This window comes from Lycium barbarum, chromosome 12, assembly GCF_019175385.1.
Source record: "Lycium barbarum isolate Lr01 chromosome 12, ASM1917538v2, whole genome shotgun sequence".
NCBI classification, from domain to species: Eukaryota; Viridiplantae; Streptophyta; class Magnoliopsida; order Solanales; family Solanaceae; genus Lycium; species Lycium barbarum.
This window is the reverse complement of record NC_083348.1, coordinates 100,811,765-100,831,138: the sequence shown is the minus strand read 5'-3', so window position 1 is coordinate 100,831,138 and position 19,374 is coordinate 100,811,765. Positions and strand designations below refer to the sequence as shown.

At 35.7% G+C, this 19,374-nt stretch overlaps 2 protein-coding genes and 1 long non-coding RNA gene across 3 annotated transcripts; all 3 read right to left on the bottom strand.

Moving 5' to 3' along the window:
• Positions 1-1,272: 1,272 nt before the first annotated feature.
• Positions 1,273-3,397, bottom strand: LOC132625059 (uncharacterized). The gene is made up of 3 exons (XR_009576629.1): positions 2,957-3,397; positions 2,726-2,860; positions 1,273-1,914 (listed from the first exon to the last, which is right to left on the bottom strand). It is a non-coding gene; the product is annotated as an uncharacterized LOC132625059 (long non-coding RNA).
• Positions 3,398-8,888: 5,491 nt separating this feature from the next.
• Positions 8,889-11,339, bottom strand: LOC132622604 (F-box/kelch-repeat protein At5g15710). Its single transcript, XM_060337230.1, has one exon. It carries the CDS (start codon positions 10,929-10,931, stop codon positions 9,615-9,617), a length of 1,317 nt encoding a protein of 438 aa, XP_060193213.1. The 5' UTR covers positions 10,932-11,339; the 3' UTR covers positions 8,889-9,614.
• Positions 11,340-15,149: 3,810 nt separating this feature from the next.
• On the bottom strand, positions 15,150-16,199 carry LOC132624733 (uncharacterized). Its single transcript, XM_060339464.1, has one exon. The coding sequence runs from the start codon at positions 16,197-16,199 to the stop codon at positions 15,150-15,152; it is 1,050 nt and encodes a 349-aa protein (XP_060195447.1).
• Positions 16,200-19,374: the final 3,175 nt, after the last annotated feature.

The following is a 19,374-nucleotide window of genomic DNA, read 5'->3' as shown; positions in this document are numbered from 1 at the left end:
AACTTGGACGAGTCCGCCTTTGGAGTTGCCTAGTTTCCATGTTTGTCTTTCTTTGATTTTTCAATGTACCACTGCGACCCCCATTTTGGTCGCCTCCTAGTTTTTAGTTACTTGCTTTCTTTCTCCTTATTAAAGACGTAATTAAATTTAAGCATTAATAAGTCAGAGCAAAAAATATATATTTCACTTTTACTTGTCACGTTTAATCAACGTTTTAAGATGTATTTTTTTATTATATTAATATGAGAAAAATTGCAATTTAATGTATTTTTTCGTATAATTTTTCAATATGTAATTTTAATTATAGGCTATTGAATTAATCTAATTCAATTTAGCTTCGAAGATTAGTCAAATTGACTCTTGAGAAGTGGAACGTGACAAGTAAAAATGAACCGAGCGGGGGGAGGGGGTGTAATTATTCAAACATGGTTGAGTGTTAAAAATTGTATATGCAAGATGTATCTCTTATATTTATTGGTTTGATGTAAACATCCTGGAGCAATAGACTTTAATCTTCATTTTTTTAACAGGGACTTGTTTGATTCAATTTGGGTGTAATTCTACTACATCTTTATCTACACTTATAGTTATGCGAGTTTTATTATCAAAACTTAAATTGATAAGAAAAAATCACCAACTAGAGTATATTCTTAAATTGATACTTGAATCATTGGCATCATATAAGTATATGGGGCAATGTGGGTCCCAAAGACCACTTCTCAAAGCAGATCAATGTTACTTAGGTTTGAAGTGACCTAGAAAGGGTCCTGCCAGATTGCAAATTGAAGTAAAATTAATATTCCTTTGGTTGGTTTTGTGGTTGTGCCAAGAATTGGTCCCCAAAAATCATTTCATAAATACTGTTTTTGATGCCGTCACGTGCGTATTGGCTTACGCTCCTCCTTTTCCTGAACTGGTCATCCAAATACTACAATACTAGCATGTTAGAAAATACTAACATGTTAGAGAAACTTAATTTAGTTGTTGCTTGCTTGTGTCTGTTTGAAAAAAGAATAATTGTATCCAACAGTTTATGTCATGCATTAGATTAGTTTTGACAATTGGTTGAACATTAATTAAAAGGAAATAATGCAATTCCCCTTGACCATAAAGAGAACCAATCATAAATTCTTAATTAAAATATTTAACTTAGAAAATGGAAGAGAAGAATGCCAGAAAATAATTTATTTGACTATCTATTCCTCAAATTCCCTCTTAATAAGTTACCACCATATACAAGTTAAACGGAATTTAATGGAGTGATATATATAAAGAAAGAAAGAAAGAAAACAAATGTACAATAACAAACATGATTCGGCCGCCAGTGACATTCCAGTCAAGGTAGAATCACTAGAGACAATACTTCTATTTACTGTTCTCATGACCAAAAAAGAAAACCAAGAACAGTAATTTTATCACTATTTGATCCTAATTAAGGTATAATTTTTTGGGCCTTCACTTGTAGGGGGCAAAATTGTGAGGCCCAAATCTGAATACTGCTACAAAGCTACTACTACTATATCAAAATGTAATACTGTCACTAGGTCAGTATAAAGTTTTATTGATATTGTGATCTATGTTGCTGGGACTCTCCAATATTACCATCACACTCGTGACGGATCCTTCAAAATGCACTATTTTGGGAGGATCCAACACGCACCTGACACCATTTTTAAAGAGTCCGAGCAACATAGGTTATGATTAGTCTGTAGGCTTGTGATTGTTGATGGGCGGCTTGCGGCGAGGTCCACTTCTTTCACTGTAGTCTCTGCTCATAAGCTTTGCTACTTCATCTTCTGCATGAACATACTCCTTTGATTCTTCTTTCTTACTTCTTTCATGATTCTGTTGATCTGGAAAGTGGACTGTGCCCTGGGAATTTCGTGTGTTCTTCTCGAATATTTGGCTATCCACCTAGCGTAAATTCACTTTATTAGTAGACAAGTGGACGAAAAGGGTGATGCTACATCCAAAGGTGTAGTGGTCGATGAATTGTGCAAATCTACGGAATCAGGTTCAAATCTCAACAGAGATAAAAATTACTAGTAGGTGATACCTTTCTACAAGTTTCTAGCATGTATAAATATTAAGTTATACTTCGTACTAAGTTACGTACAAACTCGAGCGTCTCTATCTACAATTATGTGGTTCATGTATAACATTAGAGTTTAAATTTTATCCGCTAAAAATCACAATCAGCTGTTAAAAGTCAATTGAATATTTATAATTGCAATGTAATAGGTTGATTTCCTGAAAAGGGATAAACGGCCTATTGGAACCGGTGAAATTACAACGAGCATGTTAATTTCTACGGTGATATAGAAAAGTTGGAGTTTAAACTTTATCTATTGTAAAAGAATTTCTACTCTATCAAACTACCTTAATATCCTGAAAGTAATGAAGGCATGTTACCTGCTAGTATTATATTATTCTTTATGTTTGCAGGTAATTAAGTTAAATCCATTTAATAAACTGTGAGAGCAGACTGATCAGTACTTGTGTGTGCCCGTGAATTAGAGCGTGGATGCTAGCATCTTTTAAGCTTTGTGTGTCTATTTGTTCCCCTGTGGCCGGAGCCGGGGTGGAGGACGAAAAATTACAATGTATATATAACGTTAAAATTATTTTTTATGCATATATAATACATGTTGAACTCTCTTGGTTTCTTTGCATGTATTTACTTCATATTTTTTAACTCCTGAACTTGAAAGTGAGAGATTAGAACCTGATCAGCATTCATGTGAGAGGCTCTTCCATAAGCCATATGCTCTTGTTTCACAACCTTACCGGAAAATTGATACACCAGCATTTTTCTAATTCCTCCACCAGAGCCAATGATACCATCCACAGAAACAGAATCCTACATAAATTTCAAAAGGAAATATGGTGGTACTACTTAGAATAACTACTATAAGTGGAAATCAATAGGAGATGAAACTTTCTTATATATACATACATGATCTTTTCGAATAGTGGTAAACTCTAGCCACTCTTTCTTCCTTAGCTTTCCTAAAGACAGGGGACAAAATAGGTAAATGATTTATCATTAGCTATTGAGAATATGTACGAATTGAAGACTATTTACCAAACAGAGCATGAGCTGATGAGAGCTGATGTAGGACGAGCAAAGCCACGAGTACCAACCGAATGAAACTAAGTGACACCATTATTTCTTAAGAAGCATAGATTAATTTTCTCTTTTTCCTCATCAATAGAGAGGGAGTAATGAGTAGTATAGTGGAAGAAGCATAATGTGGGATTATATAGAGTTTAAAAAATCAAACTTGAGTCAAAGTTAGGATTCCGACACCTGTCTTATTCTAATATCAACCCGGCCCGACTTCTGCGTTACTTGGGAAATCTCAACTCATCAAATATTTTAAACAAGTCATAGTTTTTTTTAAAAAAACTTTACACACAATTTGTCAGTAATTTATATGAGATGATGAGCTGTTATACTTCCACACCCGCCATGCAAATCATCAGTAGATAACGGAGAGTGAATTATTATCAGTAAATGTATTATGTACTTTAACATGAGTCACAGATTCTTTGCACCATCTTTGGTAAAGTAAAACAGTGTGTACAAGTTCTACAGTAGAACCATAAACAATTACTAGTATTTACCTGCCTTGGATGCCATTTGGGCGCCAGTGTTTTCTTCCATATTGGGCTAGTGATGTTAATATGAATGGAATTAATAAGTACAAGGTATCTAGTTTTACGCACTAACGATTAAAAAGCATTTACATAATCATAATCATGTCACTTAAGGATCATTGCAGGTGATTATATTTAGTAGTAAATGATAAGTAACGTATTATAACTAATTTAATTAGCACTGATGGTGTAAAAAATTATTACCCATAACTGTTACTATTTTATTTAACTCAAATCCAAAGATCAAATATGAGCATCCTTGTCGGTTTCCCTTGAAAACTGTGTTTCTGCTCCTATTCGGTTTCCTTGCCTTCTTCCCCGCTGGTTCCACTTGCTGTGTTTTGCGGGAACTGCAGGGTCTTAACGGAAATCAACACATTTTTTACTACTTAATTTATATACATTAAATCGAGCATACCTATTATAGATTAATTTATCCTAATGAAGTAGAAAATTTATACACTATTAATGTACAGACTTCAACTCCAACATTCACAAAACATTAGATAGACATATTTGACAGACCAGCATCAAGAAATGACAAATTAAGATACGATAAACTACATGAGGAGGTTTTGTATTTGCTCGTACGAAATTAGGCCAATTAGGAGATAATTAAATCCCATAGGTAAGGATTAGCCACGTGTAGGATGGGTAAGGTTACGAGTACCAAAGCCCTTGTCTCCCTATTTATCTTAACCAATTGTCAGTTTTTTAACATGGCGAGTAAAATAGATTCTAAACAAACTAAACGTAAATAAATTTTGTAGAATGTGACAACCTGTCCAATTTACACCAAAAAAACAAAAAAACAAAAAAAATCTTGGTCAATAAAGTTTTTTAATTACCAAAAAAAAATTGACTGCTCGATGCTCTAGAGCAGAGGATTCCTAGGCAAAATATCTTCACAATTAAATGTAAACTATTCTTTTCCGGCAAGTTTGCCACAAGTTTTTTGAGTACTTTAATGAGGATACATCCATGTTCTCACTACTAAAAAGAACGGCTAATCGATGTTTGTATTCAATATGATCAAGAAATTATTGTTTCTACATCCCTAAAAAAGATTCTCTCTTGATAACATTGTACTAGCTCCTTACTTTTTCTTTAATAATGCTTCTTTACTGACAATGATTACTTTTAGTTGATAAATCACCACTTCACAAGTATCATCCGCTTTAATTGACAGGGAGCTGCGGATTTTAGAATTCGAAATCTTGCTACCAAAGGGACCTGCACATAACTGGTAAATTTTTGCTTCTGTAACCAGTGGCGGAGCCAAATTTTTCACAAAGATGAGTTAAAGTACAAAGAACATTAAGAAAATTAACTATCAATACAGTGTATTTTTCCAAAGAAGAGGATAAATTGGCGTCCCTTGGACAAGGGTGGCTCTGCCACTATCTCTAACCATATAAAAGTCCATATTAACACTATCTTTCTAGAGAATGTTAGTAGTAATAAACTCCAAAATCCATTTCAAAGTCCCACGAGCGACAGGCTCAGGACTTAAAACGGCGTGTAGAGATGGAAAGAAAGCTCAGATTGAGGCTCCCAAGCTATGCAAGAGAGAGAAAGGAACACATATCCCTTCTTAGCTATCTCATAAAGCAGCCTTAGCCTAACTCCAGGAATTAAGCTGAAAACAATGCAACAGAGAAACAAGGAAATATCACGTTTAAACAGACTCCAACTATCATCTGCATCTTCACGAATCTAGTACATGATCGATCTTGCCTCTGTGATAGAGAAGGGACTAGCCACGACATGGCAATCGATAACCAAGGCCAGGGACTACAGTGGACTATCTAAGGGACAGACTCATTTCTCCACTTTTCTACTGGCTAAAGGCAATTCAAGGTTCATCTAAACACGATCAGCTTTGTGCAGACAGAACATGCCTGTCAACAGACAACACAGAAGTCTCCCCAACAAATAGGAATGGCATCATAGCTATGAAGCTAGCTATTCCTATCTCTATTTCTATTCCAGAGGTTTCTAGTAGAAACATTAGAACTGAAACAAGAAAAATTGCTTCTTTTGACTTTCACACACAATCAGCAACTTTTAGAACTCGTCTCCACAAAAGGCAGAAGCTTATAAGCAAACAATATGACAGATGAGACTGGTAGTTGCAAAGTACCGACTGCAATACTTGATAAGATAAGGATGATGGATGAGATTTAAGTGAGGAATAAAGTGGAATGTCGAATATACGGAGAAACTACAGTTATGGATCCAGAGATCCTGATTGGAAACTTGATGAACTTACTGTTGCTGATATTATTACTCTTACAGAATAGAAATTTTGATCAGATTAAAACTATTTCAATGTAAGAGATTGATGAAAAATTCTTGGAACCCCCCTAGGCCCTAATTCCCAATCTTCTCATTATTTGACGTTCCTTTCTGTTACCCTTCAAGGAACCGTTACCCTTCAAGGAACCACCCTTATGTAAATTTACTTAGACCTGGATTTGGAAAATTAATTGTCCTCAGAAGTTCAAGTTTTCTTATTTGGCCAGTAACAATTAGCAACTTCATACTAGTGCTTAAAACATGACTTGGCATGTTGATAGTTATGATCTATGTAAAAGATAATACAAAAAGAATATTGACCATGTGCTCAGAAAGTGGCCTATTTCACTTGGTTGGTGGCTAAGCAAACTTGTGTTATTCAGGATAATTGAAGAAAAGGGGTATTTGTATGTTCTCCAGCACTTGTCAGTGTCAAGCTGAAACAGAGAGTAGCAGTCAACTATTTTTACACTGTAAGTGTAAGGTTTCTGATCAACTATGGCAGCTGTTTCTTAGCATGGTTTGACTCAAATGGTGTATGCCTAGGACTACAAAGGAGCTCTTGAGTTGCTGGGACAATGCAAGTGGCAGTGTGAGACAGAAGAAATGGTGAAAAATTATCCCAGCATGCATTTGGCGGACAGTATGGAAAGAGAGAAACACAAGGAGTTTTGAAGACAGACGCAGCTCATTACAGAAGATTAAGATGAAATATATTTTGTTATTTCACTTTTGGTGTAAAGAAAAGTATAAAAGTATGTTGATGAAGCTGAATTATTCACAGAAACCATAGGATCCCTGTAAGCTTAGCAGGATTAGTTTTTTTTCTTCTATTTGTTCATCCTCTGTAACTTGCAAATATGGATTCCAGCAGAAGATTATGCATTTGACAGAGATTGACACAATTTTGCACCCTCTTAACTTATACTTGGCCTAGTTTCCAAGGTACTACAAATGCATTGAAGGAAAAATAAGGGAGGGAGAAAAGGCGGTTGGATAGTATTCCTACATATTTTATGTCTTTATTTCCTTTGCTAGGTTCAGTCCTGAAGCAGATAGACAGGTTAAGGAGAAAATTCTTGTGGGAAGGTAACAGCCAAACTCATAAGTTCTCTCTGGTGAAATGGCAGAAAGTTATTCTACCCAAGGCTCAAGGGGGGTTGGGAATTAGAGACCTAAAGCTGCATAGCAAAAGTTTGCTTATGAAGTGGCTTTGGAGATATGGGCAGAATGAGGCAGGGTATTGGAGGGACATCATCAAAGCAAAGCATGGATCTCATGACCATTGGAGCCCAAAGAAGAGTACAGAACCTCATGGTGTAGGAGTCTGGAAACACATTAGCAGTTTTCAGGATGATTTTTTCCAGAAAGTCTTTTTCAAAGCTGGTAATGGAATCAAGATAAGATTCTGGTTAGACAAATGGATTGGGACACTACTCTGAAGGAATCCTTTCCTAGGCTGTTCCAGATAGCTACCAATATCTACCAACAAGGAAGCAACAGTTGCACAATACTTGGAGCCCAATCTTCAGAAGGAACCTGAATGATTGGGAAATTAATGAACTTCTTCTTCTGCTACAGACACTTGAAGAATGCAACTTAGATGCACAAATCTCAGATAGATTACTTTGGGGCAGCACCAAGCAAGGGGTCTACACTGTGAAACAAAGTTACAAGTTTGGGTGTGCCCAGAATGGCATCCTTGAAGATTTTCCCCGGAAACATATTTGGAGGACAAGACAACCTCTTAGGGTCTCCTGTTTTACCTGGATAGCCCTTCATAAGGCTTGCCTTACTCAAGACAATCTCAGGAAAAGGGGCATCATTCTCATCAATAGATGTTTTTTCTGCAAACAAGACAATGAGAGTGTCAATCATCTTTTTTTGCATTGCCCCATAACAGCTAACATATGGCATTTCTTCTTCTCTTTGTTTGGCCTCCAATGGGTGATGCCCTTTTCCATCAAAGATGCTTATGTTAGCTGGATATGCTGGAGAGTTGACAAGACCATCAAAATGATCTGGAGGATGATCCCAGCAGCAATCTTTTGGAGAATTTGGAAAGAGAGAAACTGCAGATGTTTTGATGGAATATCAACTTCCATAAGTATCATTAAGGCTAGATGTTTAGTTACTCTTTTCAGTTGGCACTTTTTCTCCCCTGTAAACAGTGTGGATAATTTTTTGGATTTTGTTAGCTCCCTAACTCTAGCACAGTAGGGTCTTAGGGGATATCTTTTTGGATCTTTTGACTGGTTTACAAATTTTTGCTCAGCTCGCTTCATGTTAATTCTTGTTTGAAGCAGATCTATGTTTAGTTGTAACCTCTGCATCTTCTTGATGCCATTCTAATACATTTTAATTACTTCATCAAAAAAAAAAAGAAGCTATGAAGAGATGCTACTCCTAGCCAGTAGATTCAACAACATGCTTCGCCAAGAATGTTCAACTGAACATGAAATAGGAAGGATAATACATCAAAATACAAGAATACAGTTCATCAACTCACTAGGGTTACGCATTGGGACAAAACGATGTCTGAGTGGGACAAGTATTATTTCATATATACCCTCCAGTAAGTGTCTCAGCAAGTGCATGAAGTTAAGGATGAACATGGGGGAAAATGAAGCATCAATCACTAAAGAGCATAGCAACAAAGACAAAAGAGAGTTACCCATTTAAACTTCATGTTATACCGACAAAATGCTATCTAAGTGGGACAAATAATGTTTCATATATACCCTATAGTAAGCATCTTAGCAAGCGCAAGATGAAGCTAAGAATGAACATGGGGAAAAATGAAGTATCAACCATAGAAATAGCAGAGCAACAAAGACAAGCACAAGAGAGTTACCCATTTAAACCTAGTGTGTTACTGATAATGACACACTAAGAAAGGCACAATTTCAAAATATAAGAAATACGTAACATAATTAAGACAGCAGCAAACCCTTATAAACATCAATCCTGCACAAAAGATAAGTGGATCTGAATAACTACCATGCAATGCTGTTACCTTTCTCAAAAAAGAAAAATAATAACTAGCATGCAATGTCTAACAATCCTATAGCTAAATCAACATGAAAGTGTATATTAAAGCAGTTTTTGATAGTTGTGAGATAAGGAAGAGCTGAGATATATCCTTTCAAAAAAAAAAAGAGCTGAGATGTAAGATAAAGAGACATCTTTTGTTACTTCAGTTAGGAAACGCAACAAGAATGTGCTAATTACTTACAAAGAGAAAATCAATGTACATAAGCTGGAAACAAAACTTTATCTTACATCCATACTCCCGAATTGTCCATCCTCACGGTCATCTCACAAAGATTCCCGACACTCAGGTCTGCATGAACCCTCGTCCAAGCAAGGAAATGTTTTTAACTTCTTCCTCCTTGAATGACACTCAGCCATTAATGTGCAGAAGGAAACCTTTATCCAAATCACTTCAGCTCATTAGGGGAATAAGCACACGAGTTCGAAACTTTTACCAGATAGATTACGACGGATTAAATTTAAGCTTGAGAATCGATCCTAAGGAAAGTTCAGCGGTGAACAGCAGGCAGTACGGGAATTGAAGGAACCGAGATAGCTAAATCATCCAGATAGCTAATGTCCCCTGGTAAAAAGTATGTTGGAAATTTAAGCTAAGCACTAGTTTAGTATATTGAAGCATCAAATCTTGGCTCATAGAAGCAGACTTGGCTATTATATGATTGAAGAGCACACCCGGCAATCCAAGACCACACCTTCTTATCGACATCATAAAGAAGACCTTTTCCTTGGTTCCACGATGTGAAGCATATTAGATTATCCTGTCCAAAGCATTCAAATCTTTCAGCAGATAGTCTTAAAAGTGCACGAAAGTACCTTGGAGGCATCCTGCTTATCTCAACCCAGACAACTTTTTTGTGATCTAGTTCCCATATCCTCATATTTTGAAGAGTACTATAGAGCCCTATCCTTCCAACCAGAAATAGGCGTTTATGAGTGCCAGCAACTAGGTACCCATCCAACAATGAGCGTGGGAACTTAGCAGGGATGTGTTCCCACTGCCCTGTATCGAGCCGATACATCATCAAACCAAGAGGGGAGAGAGTTTCCAAATACAGCCTTGAATCACAAAATGCCATCTTGGAGGAGCAAAGATTTACAGCAGGCATTGTCTGGTGAAGCGACCATTTATCGATCTTTGATTCATATACCTCCGTTGGCAAAGACTTGTCACCATATATATCACTGGTGGCAATAATTTTAAACGACCTATCCTTTCTATCAACAACCATAATCAACTGCCTCTGCTGATTATAATGCATGCTAGGCAATGTCCTCCAAGTCTGTGTCAAGGGATTACAAACTAAAGTTTTGAATGTCAACCCATCTAATCCAGAGAAACAAACAAGACCACCTGAAGAACCAACTAGCCAAAATGCCCACTGCGGTAAGAAAGTGAATGGTATTCTAAACCACTGTTTCAGTGGCAAGCTAAATACGGAACACTGAGGGGTCTGTGAATTCTTCCAAAACGTGAGAAGGCAAGGTCCATGGGATGGCACTTGCGAGTGAAACTTCAAAAAGCTATGATCTTGCAAAATTGAATTCCACCTTTTACAAACAGATCGGAGACGAAATATCATGAATGGTGGAACTCTAGCTAAGATTTCATTCAGCAAATCTTCTGGGAGCATCGGCCAGATATTATCTTCCATTTGAACATCTGGTTGAACAGCTTTAACAAAAGTGGTTACTGTCTCTTCATCCAACCCCCTCGGTTTCGTCTTAACCACTTTCTGCCTTGAAGGGCTCGTGTTTCTTGAGCATATACGCCCTAATGGGCTTGTATTCCTGGACCCACTACTTCCAAAGCTGCTAACTTGCCTGTGACAATTATCCTCTTCAGCCAAACACCCAATTTTTACTAGAGTCGAGTTCAATAACCCCGACCCAGATTCCGAAGATTCCGCTATTTCAACCATTCAATCAAAATCCCAGTACAAAACCCAATCCTAAATGAGTTCACTTGCCAAACACAAATTTCTCAACCCTAAACTCAATTCTTGTCCACTGTGATATGCATTTTTCTCAATTGAACTTAGAAATGTGCAATCTTGATTGATTATAACACTAACAACAAGGAACATGGACCTATGGATCGAATCTTTTTCCAACTGGGTTTCACAGATCCGATTCGAACAATTCAAGATGCATAATGAGAACAAAATCGAAAATGATAAGAGTTGGGAAAAAAAGGGTTACCTCAATCAGAATTTGATGTGTAGATTATACAAAACCGTGAGTTGTGTTAGTCATGTCTCTCGTATTTTGGGTGTTTTTGAACTCCAGAGTAGGTAGTACATTAATTTTTCAGAAATAGAAATACAGCTCGGTAAATTTTAGGAAAAAAGATACTCGTAAAGAGAGTAAAAAATATACAGTAATTCGGAAATGTTTGCTAATTTGACAAGAATAAATGGCGTTTGGATTTACTCCCTCCGGATAAAAAAAAAAAAAAAATCTACTTAATCATTTGTACACCCCTTAAGAAAATATTAACTCTTAGATAAAAATAAATAATTTGACTAAACTACCCCTAATTAAATAGGCATTGAAATTTGATCATATAACACTTAATAAGGGCAAATATGGTAAAACAAGGTTAATTTTTTCTTGATTTGCTAAGTGAACTTTTTTTTTAATCCAAGAAAAAAAGGCTAAGCGAACTCTTTTTTTTATCCGGAGAGAGTACTTTTATTTTAAGTGTTATTGATTTTTAAGCTCTTTTCTATATTTTGACTGATGTGTTTAAGAAAGATAAAAAGTGTTCTTAACACTTATTTTTAGGCAAAAATATATAAAAATAAGTCAAAAGTCAAAAATTGGGTATTTTTAACTAATGATAGTTTTTGGCTTATACTCCTCGTGTTCACTTTTACTTATCCACTATTCTCTTTATAGATTTTTATTTTTACTTGTCAATTTTCACATATCAAAATTTTTATTTTACCCTTAGCATTTATTACTCATTTCAAATCATTTTCCCAACTTCAATACAATTATACACCATGTAATAGGGGTATTGTGGTAAAATACCTACCTTGATCATTGTTTCTTAAACAGCGTGAAAAGTCAAAACATGAAAAGTAAAAATGAACGGAAAGAGTAAGTTACTTTTAAAAAGCCAATTCAAACACCCCGATTAAGTTTATTTAGTTCCGTCTCAAAAGGGATTGTATAAAAATAAAATGTATGTTCCACCAAAAAAGAAAGAATATAAAATGGATAGGCAGTAACTTTCAAGAGAATTATTATCCAAGCACATTTTCTTTTCATTTTAGGATACTTCATCAATAATTATTTCCAAAAGAAGCTTCTCAAGATATTTTTCCCAAAGCATCCTTGCAGGAATAATTGGAATTGTTAAAGAAGAGAATTTACTTTTTAAAATGGCTTTCCACCTCCAGTATCATTTGTAAAGACTATGTATAAACATAAAAAAATGTGTTATTTTAGAATTTTTATATATTTATATTACATTTGCGCTACTATCACAAAATAGTAGTGGCTGCGATGGTATTTCGCATCCATTGTTTTAAAATCATAATTCCAATATTAAGATAATTTTTTTGTGCTGAATATTGAAACTTAAGTTTGAACAAAAAAAAAAAAATGTCCTAGAGGAGGACCTTTTGTGCGTGTTCTCCCTTCAAAATTTCAAATGGTGGCATGACAAAATTCATCTAAGTTTTGAATTTCCAAATGGTTTTCACTTAGTAGCTTAGTTGATTGGCTACCTGAATTTTCACCTTGTTGGTGAGTGTTCGAATCCCAACGTTGTAATCTCCTTTCCAATTTTCTCTTCCCCTACCCTTATGGCCCTATGGAATACAAAAAATGAAAAAGAAATGGTTTTCACTTTGTTTATAGGTTAAATATGGTATAAAATGTTTTGACACTTAAGTCAATTAGGTCTAAATTGAAGAACGACTTCATAGTGTAAATCGTAGAATAATTCCACCTTATATAAATATATTTTCTTTTATCTCAGTAAAACAATATAATTTGTCTTTTCAAGTATATTTTTCTCTAGTAAAAGAACATTAATTATCGAAGGAATCATAATCCCAAATATTCTATTTCTTCCATAATCCCAAAATATCCACGCACCAAATATCCCATTTAAGATAGGTGATAGACTCGTTATAGGTTTTTTTTTTTTTAAATTTAGGTCGGTAGAAAAAGTGAAACCAAATTTAAACAATTTTTTTTTTCATTTTGAAATAACAAAATCATAACATTTAATCTGCCTAAACAATTTCCTCAAACACTAAACCTTAGTACCTTAGCTGGTCGGCTACTTGAACTCGATTCCCCACCTTGTAACTACCTCCCCATTTCCCTACAAAAAAACTTAAATAATAAAAACAGCTTTAAGAAAATAATGAAAAAATAAATTCAACTTATTTCTTTTCCTAAAAGAAAAAAAAAATCAAAACAGGACAAAAACACTTTCACGCTTCACATGCAAAGAATCGAAAGGTTAGCTTCTTGCCTCTTCTGACAAAGCAAAACTTGTGATTGGAAAACTGAAGTGAAACGAAATGCAATTTAAAAGTAATTCCAATGTTTTAAAATAATGTAAGTGCTGCAATGATTGAACAATTCAGGGTTATCAATGAAAAAAAAAGACTTGTTTATAGAAAGAAGGGCAAAATTAGAAGAGTTCGTTATTTTTGTCGTTAGTAAAAAACTAGTTTAAATTAATTTGCTGCCTATATAAAATTATATGGGATTAGACAGCACCAATAGGCTTGTCCTATTATTGGTGGAGGCCACACCACGGGCGCTAGCTGGCCATTCACTGGTCAACAAAAAAAAATAAAAAATTGGTACTACATTATTACTAGTTAGTATTTCATACTTTGGGTGGTGTTTATTTGAAATTTTTATAAATTTGAGTTTTTTTTAATCATCTGTTTAACTTGTTTTTTGCATTTTTTTTTTTCATTTTTCCTAAAATTTCTATAAGTTGTGTTTGGCAAACACGTGCTTTATAAGCGCACTGATAAGTGAGATTTATAAGTGGCATCTAATAAACGTGATTTATAAGTCGCGTCTGACAAATGCAATTTATAAATGCCCCTGACATACGATTGATAAGCATTTATAAGTAGCAAATAAACGCAATTTTTAAGTCGTCTAACAAATGCGATTTATAAATGCCGTTTGACATGCGATTTATAAATGCCATTTGACATGCGATTTATTAGCATTCAATAAGTTGCATATATACACCAAAAATTTCTCCACAATGTTTGATCTATAGATTCAAATAAGTTTAAGTTATATACACCTTATTTTTTACATTGGCATATCTCTCAAAGGATATTTACAGGTAAATGTGACTTAATTGTGTAAAATTTTCTTAGACTGTGTTGTATGGAACTTATAAGTTACCTCAAAGTACCTTTTCGAAATTAAATTAACCCTTTTCAAATTAACTCAATTGTAGCTTATTTGAATTTAAACCATAATATCTATAAATGAGAATTTCAAATCTAATCAGTATTAACAGTGCCTCATAATCATATAGTAGTAGGTTTCAAGTCATAAAGAACGGGATGAATCTAAAGCCAGTCAAATAAATTAGGTGTAATGAAATACTACCGCGTAAATCAAAATAACGTAGGATGTATTACGAGAGTGGATGCATGACTTATATTAGCCAACTATTTGGTATCTATCAAATTCCTATATTTATGTCAAAAATGTCTACAAACATTATTAGACAAACAGATACCGGCAGGGTACGTAACACTCGCAAGCCCCAAGCCTCAAGTCATAGTCATTTAAATCTATATATAATATAAAGTTAGGAATAGTCAATCCTATGTGGCACCTCTATATGGTCTTCATTGACATTTATGTTTTTTAGAGTTTTTTTCTCATTCAAAAAATAGTTTGCTATAATCAAAAATAAAACATTACTCTCTTAATTGCCCCTCTTAATTCTCTTCCTCTTCTATTCTTTTTTTTTTTTTTAGTAAAAACACTTTATTGCCACTTGAGAATAATCATGTAAAAGGGGGGTCGGACCTGACCTTTTACTACAAGATAAGACATTGAAGAACCAAGTTTACAAGCTAAAAAGCCATTCGCAAAAGGCAGTAGCAAAGTGACAATAAAGCTGGAAACATTCAAGGTGGATCATAGGTGAGCATCCTTGCATTTTTCTTCTTGACTCTAATTGAAGGTAAGTTCCATCTATCCGTGTTTAAAAGGCCCCTAATTTGTTCAGGTAGGCTAGCAAAAGTATTGAATATACATAGTCCATCTTGGCTGTGACTTTGAGCAGCCAATCTATCAGCAACTTTGTTTGCTTCTCTGTAGCAATGTCTTGTGCTAATATCATGACTATTTACTAGTATCCTTATTTTATCCACTGTATCCTTGATCTTCCAAGGAATTTCCCAAGTACCCCTTATAGAGTTTTGGAGCAATAGAGAGTCGGTCTCCCCTACGATCGAATTAAAACCATTGTTGATGCACCAGTCAAGCCCAAATAAGAGGGCACCAGCTTCTGCTTCACTGCTTGTGCCCTGTCCCAAAGATATAGAGTAGGCCATAATGAGTTTACCTTTCCAGTTCCTTACCACTCCACCTCCTCCACACTTTCCATTAATACATGACCCATCACTGTTAAGTTTCACAGATGGTAAGGGAGGTTTGAGCCATGTCACCACAATAAAGCTATTAACATTCATAGAAACTTCATAGAGAGTGCAAATTTCTTCCCATGTGTTTCCACTATCTATCTTCTTGAATTGAGTTCTAATCAATTGAGAAATGTTAAAAGAAATAAAATCCTTAGATCTTTGAAAAGAGGGATTTTCCATATCAAATTTCGAGCTACATCTGGATCTCCATAGCTCCCAAATAATGATAGTAGGAAGAGCTTTATGAATGTAGGAAGCAATGGGATTCTTGGCCTTGTGATTCCAACATCTGAGAAGAAGAGTCCTCAAATTAGTGTTTCTGTAATCTATACCTAGATTGCCAACAAAATGGCCCCATATCCTTTGAGCATATTGTCCATCATAGAACAAATGGTTGGCAGTTTCCTGGCCTGGGATAATACCATTGCCTTTGCAACAGCTACACATGATATCATTATCAATACCCAGTCTGTTGACTTTATCATTAGTAGACACTCTATTATGTATAGCTCTCCATGCCATGAAGGACATTTTGAAAGGCACATCTTTATGCCAAATATTGGCATCAAATGAACATATATCATTCTTCTTTCTAGTTAGTCCTCAGGCACTGGCAACAGTGAACTTCCCAGTTGTGGTACCAGTCCAAATAGGAGTGTCTTCAATCTCATGTTGTAGATTGCTATGCATAGTAGAAAGAGTCTCCTTAACGGTATCAATAGGTTGAATCTGTAGCACAGACCAGTCCCATCGATCATCTTTGAACACTTCATTCAGCTTGATATCATCAATATTAATCTCATCATGCATGTTAGTATGGAGAGGTCCAAGAGGAGACCAATTATCAAACCAAAAACTTACATTTCCTTTCCCAATTTTCCAAAGTATGTTACTTTACACACTGTTTTTAATAGAGCACATATCTTTCCAGCAATGGGACTGCCCTTTCTTCCATTCTACGCAGATAGGATTGGTCTCACTGCAATATTTATATCTCATGAACTGGGACCACAGAGAGTTAGTAGTTCTGAATTTCCACCAATGCTTTGCATTGAAGGCATTACAAATATCCACCAAACTCCTAAAACTAATCCCTCCTTCCTTGTATGGGGAGCAAAGCTTCTCCCAAGAGACCCAATGATGTCTCTCACCATTGGTATTTCCTGACCAGAAAAACTTGGCTAAATACTTTTCAATTATCTCCAAGGTTCCCTTAAGGGGTTGAATAGCGGCAAGTGTATGAGTATTGAGAGCAAGTAAGACATGCTTAATAAGCACAGCCCTACCTCCCGTTGAAAGAAATTTCAAGTGCCACCCTTTAATCTTGTTAATAACCTTGTTCACCATGTCAGAGAAGATAGAAAGAGTTTTTCTTCCTTTGTAAATAGGACAACCCAAATACTGTATAGGCAATTTGCCCTGTCGCATGCCCAATATTCTCCCAACTCTAGTGATAGTACTATGAGCAGTTTTAGGAGCCATAACAAAGCAACTTTTATTTTTATTGATAAGCTGTCCACTAATTTTCTCATAAGTTTCCAAAGTATCCAGGACAAGTTTGAGAGACTGCTTAATTCCACTACAGAAAATGATGGTATCATCAGCAAATGAAAGACGAGTAACCTGAGGCCCTTGGTTGTTCATATAGTAACCTCTGAATCTGTTGTTGTCGTGGAGCTCATTTAGCATCTGAGAAAGAAGCTCGGCACTGAGTATGAATAAAGAGGGTGATAAAGGGTCACCCTGCCTCAGTCCCCGTTCAGATTTGAAGAACCCATGTCTGCTTCCATTTACAATCAGGGAGTACCAATTGTTGGAGATAAATCTGTAAATTAAGTCAACCCACTCTTCCTTAAAACCAAGTTGTCTAAGCATGAAGCATAGGAATGGCCAAGATACTCTGTCATAAGCTTTGGACATATCCAATTTAATCACAACATTCATCCCTTTTCTAGGTTTGTTAATGTTATGCACAATCTCTTGAGTCAACAATATGTTCTTATTTATAGCCCTTCCCTTGACAAAGCCACTTTGATTAAGAGAGATAATTCTAGGCAAGATAGTGCTCAGCCTAGCATTTATCAGCTTAGCAATAATCTTACTGAATACATTACATAGGCTAATAGGTATGATGTCAGAGAATTGCTGAGGAGAATTAACTTTCGGTAACATGATAAGGCAAGTGTGGGTAATGAATCTAGGCAGTGTAGCACCATTAAAGAAGGCTTTAACAGCCTTATGTACATCATAGCCAATAATATCCGAGGCAGTTTGGTAGAATTTGGCACTTAGACCATCTGGTCCAGGTGAGCTATCAGGCTCAATAGAGAAGGTACTGTCTTTGACCTCTTGCAAAGTAGGGATAGTAGTGAGAGTCTCATTGTCTGCATCAGACACCATTTTTTTTACCACACTAAGGACTTGAGAATCTTCAATGGTGTTTTCTGCACTAAACAACTTCTGAAAGAACTGGACTGCTGCTCCAGCTACATCATTAGTCCCTTCCACCCAGGTTCCTTCATCATTTTTAATCTTAAGAATGGAGAGTTTCTTTCTCCTGTCTTTAATCACACCATGAAAATATGCAGTGTTGGTATCTCCTTCAGTCAACCACTTGATTCTGGCCTTCTGTCTGAGAACACTATCTTGCAATTTCAGGAAGTTGTTGAACTCAACTTTAGCACTAGATATCTTAGTTCTGATCTCCTGATTGTCGTTAATAGTGGCCTCATCTTCAAGGTCTTTGATGAGTTTTTCCAGCTTCTTTGGTTCCTCATAGATATCTCCAAATGTATATCTCGACCAAACACTGAGAGTTTTGCACACATTCTTGGTCTTCTGATGTAGAACAGACAAAGGATGTCCCTGCACTTCTTTAGACCAAGATTGTTGGAAGATATTCAAATAGTCTTCATGTTCTACCCATATGTTAAAGAACTTAAAATAGCTAATATGGTCATTGACAGGAATTCCACATTTAATAATTAAAGGGGCATGGTCTGAGCAGGTTCTAGAAAGATGAGTCACTGTTGTACGCCCAAACAAGTCAAACCATTCTTCATTATAAGCTAGTCTGTCTAATCTCTTCCAGATGGTGTTCGGGGGATCTCTATTATCACTCCAAGTGAAGGGAGTCCCAGAGAAACCACCATCCTGCAAATGACAATCTGTCAGGCAAGATAAGAAATCAAAACCTTCTTCAGACCTATATGGCCTTCCTCCGATTTTTTCTTCTGGACTAGTGGAAACATTAAAGTCACCAACCACGCCCCACGGGCCATTGATTCGGCCTGCTGAATCTCTCAGTTCATCCCATAGGACACCTCTTAGATTCTCATCACACTTAGCATAAACAACCGTGACATAAAATGCAAAGGTACATTGAGCTTGAGAAATATGAAGTAAAACTTGTTGTTCTTTATCTTCCATGATATTAACCTCATAATCAGAAGTCCAGAATATCCAGATCTTGTTAGAGCAATTATGAAAGTTGTATTGAAATCCAAGCTTTCTTTTGAACCTTTCAATCTTCCTTGCCATCACCAAAGGTTCCTGTAGGAAAATAATAGGGATGTTGTATTGATTTTTGATAGTTTTGAGTCTGTCAGCTGCTCCTGGGGACCCTATTCCCCTAATGTTCCATGATAATGTATTAATCATTGGAAAACATTGGAGTTAAGGTCCCATTCAGAATTCATGTGATTTG

Coding starts and splice junctions, on each gene's coding strand:
- LOC132622604 (XM_060337230.1), bottom strand. CDS start 10,931: ATGGTTGAAATAGCGGAATCTTCGGAATCTGGGTCGGGGTTATTGAAC.
- LOC132624733 (XM_060339464.1), bottom strand. CDS start 16,199: ATGTCCTTCATGGCATGGAGAGCTATACATAATAGAGTGTCTACTAAT.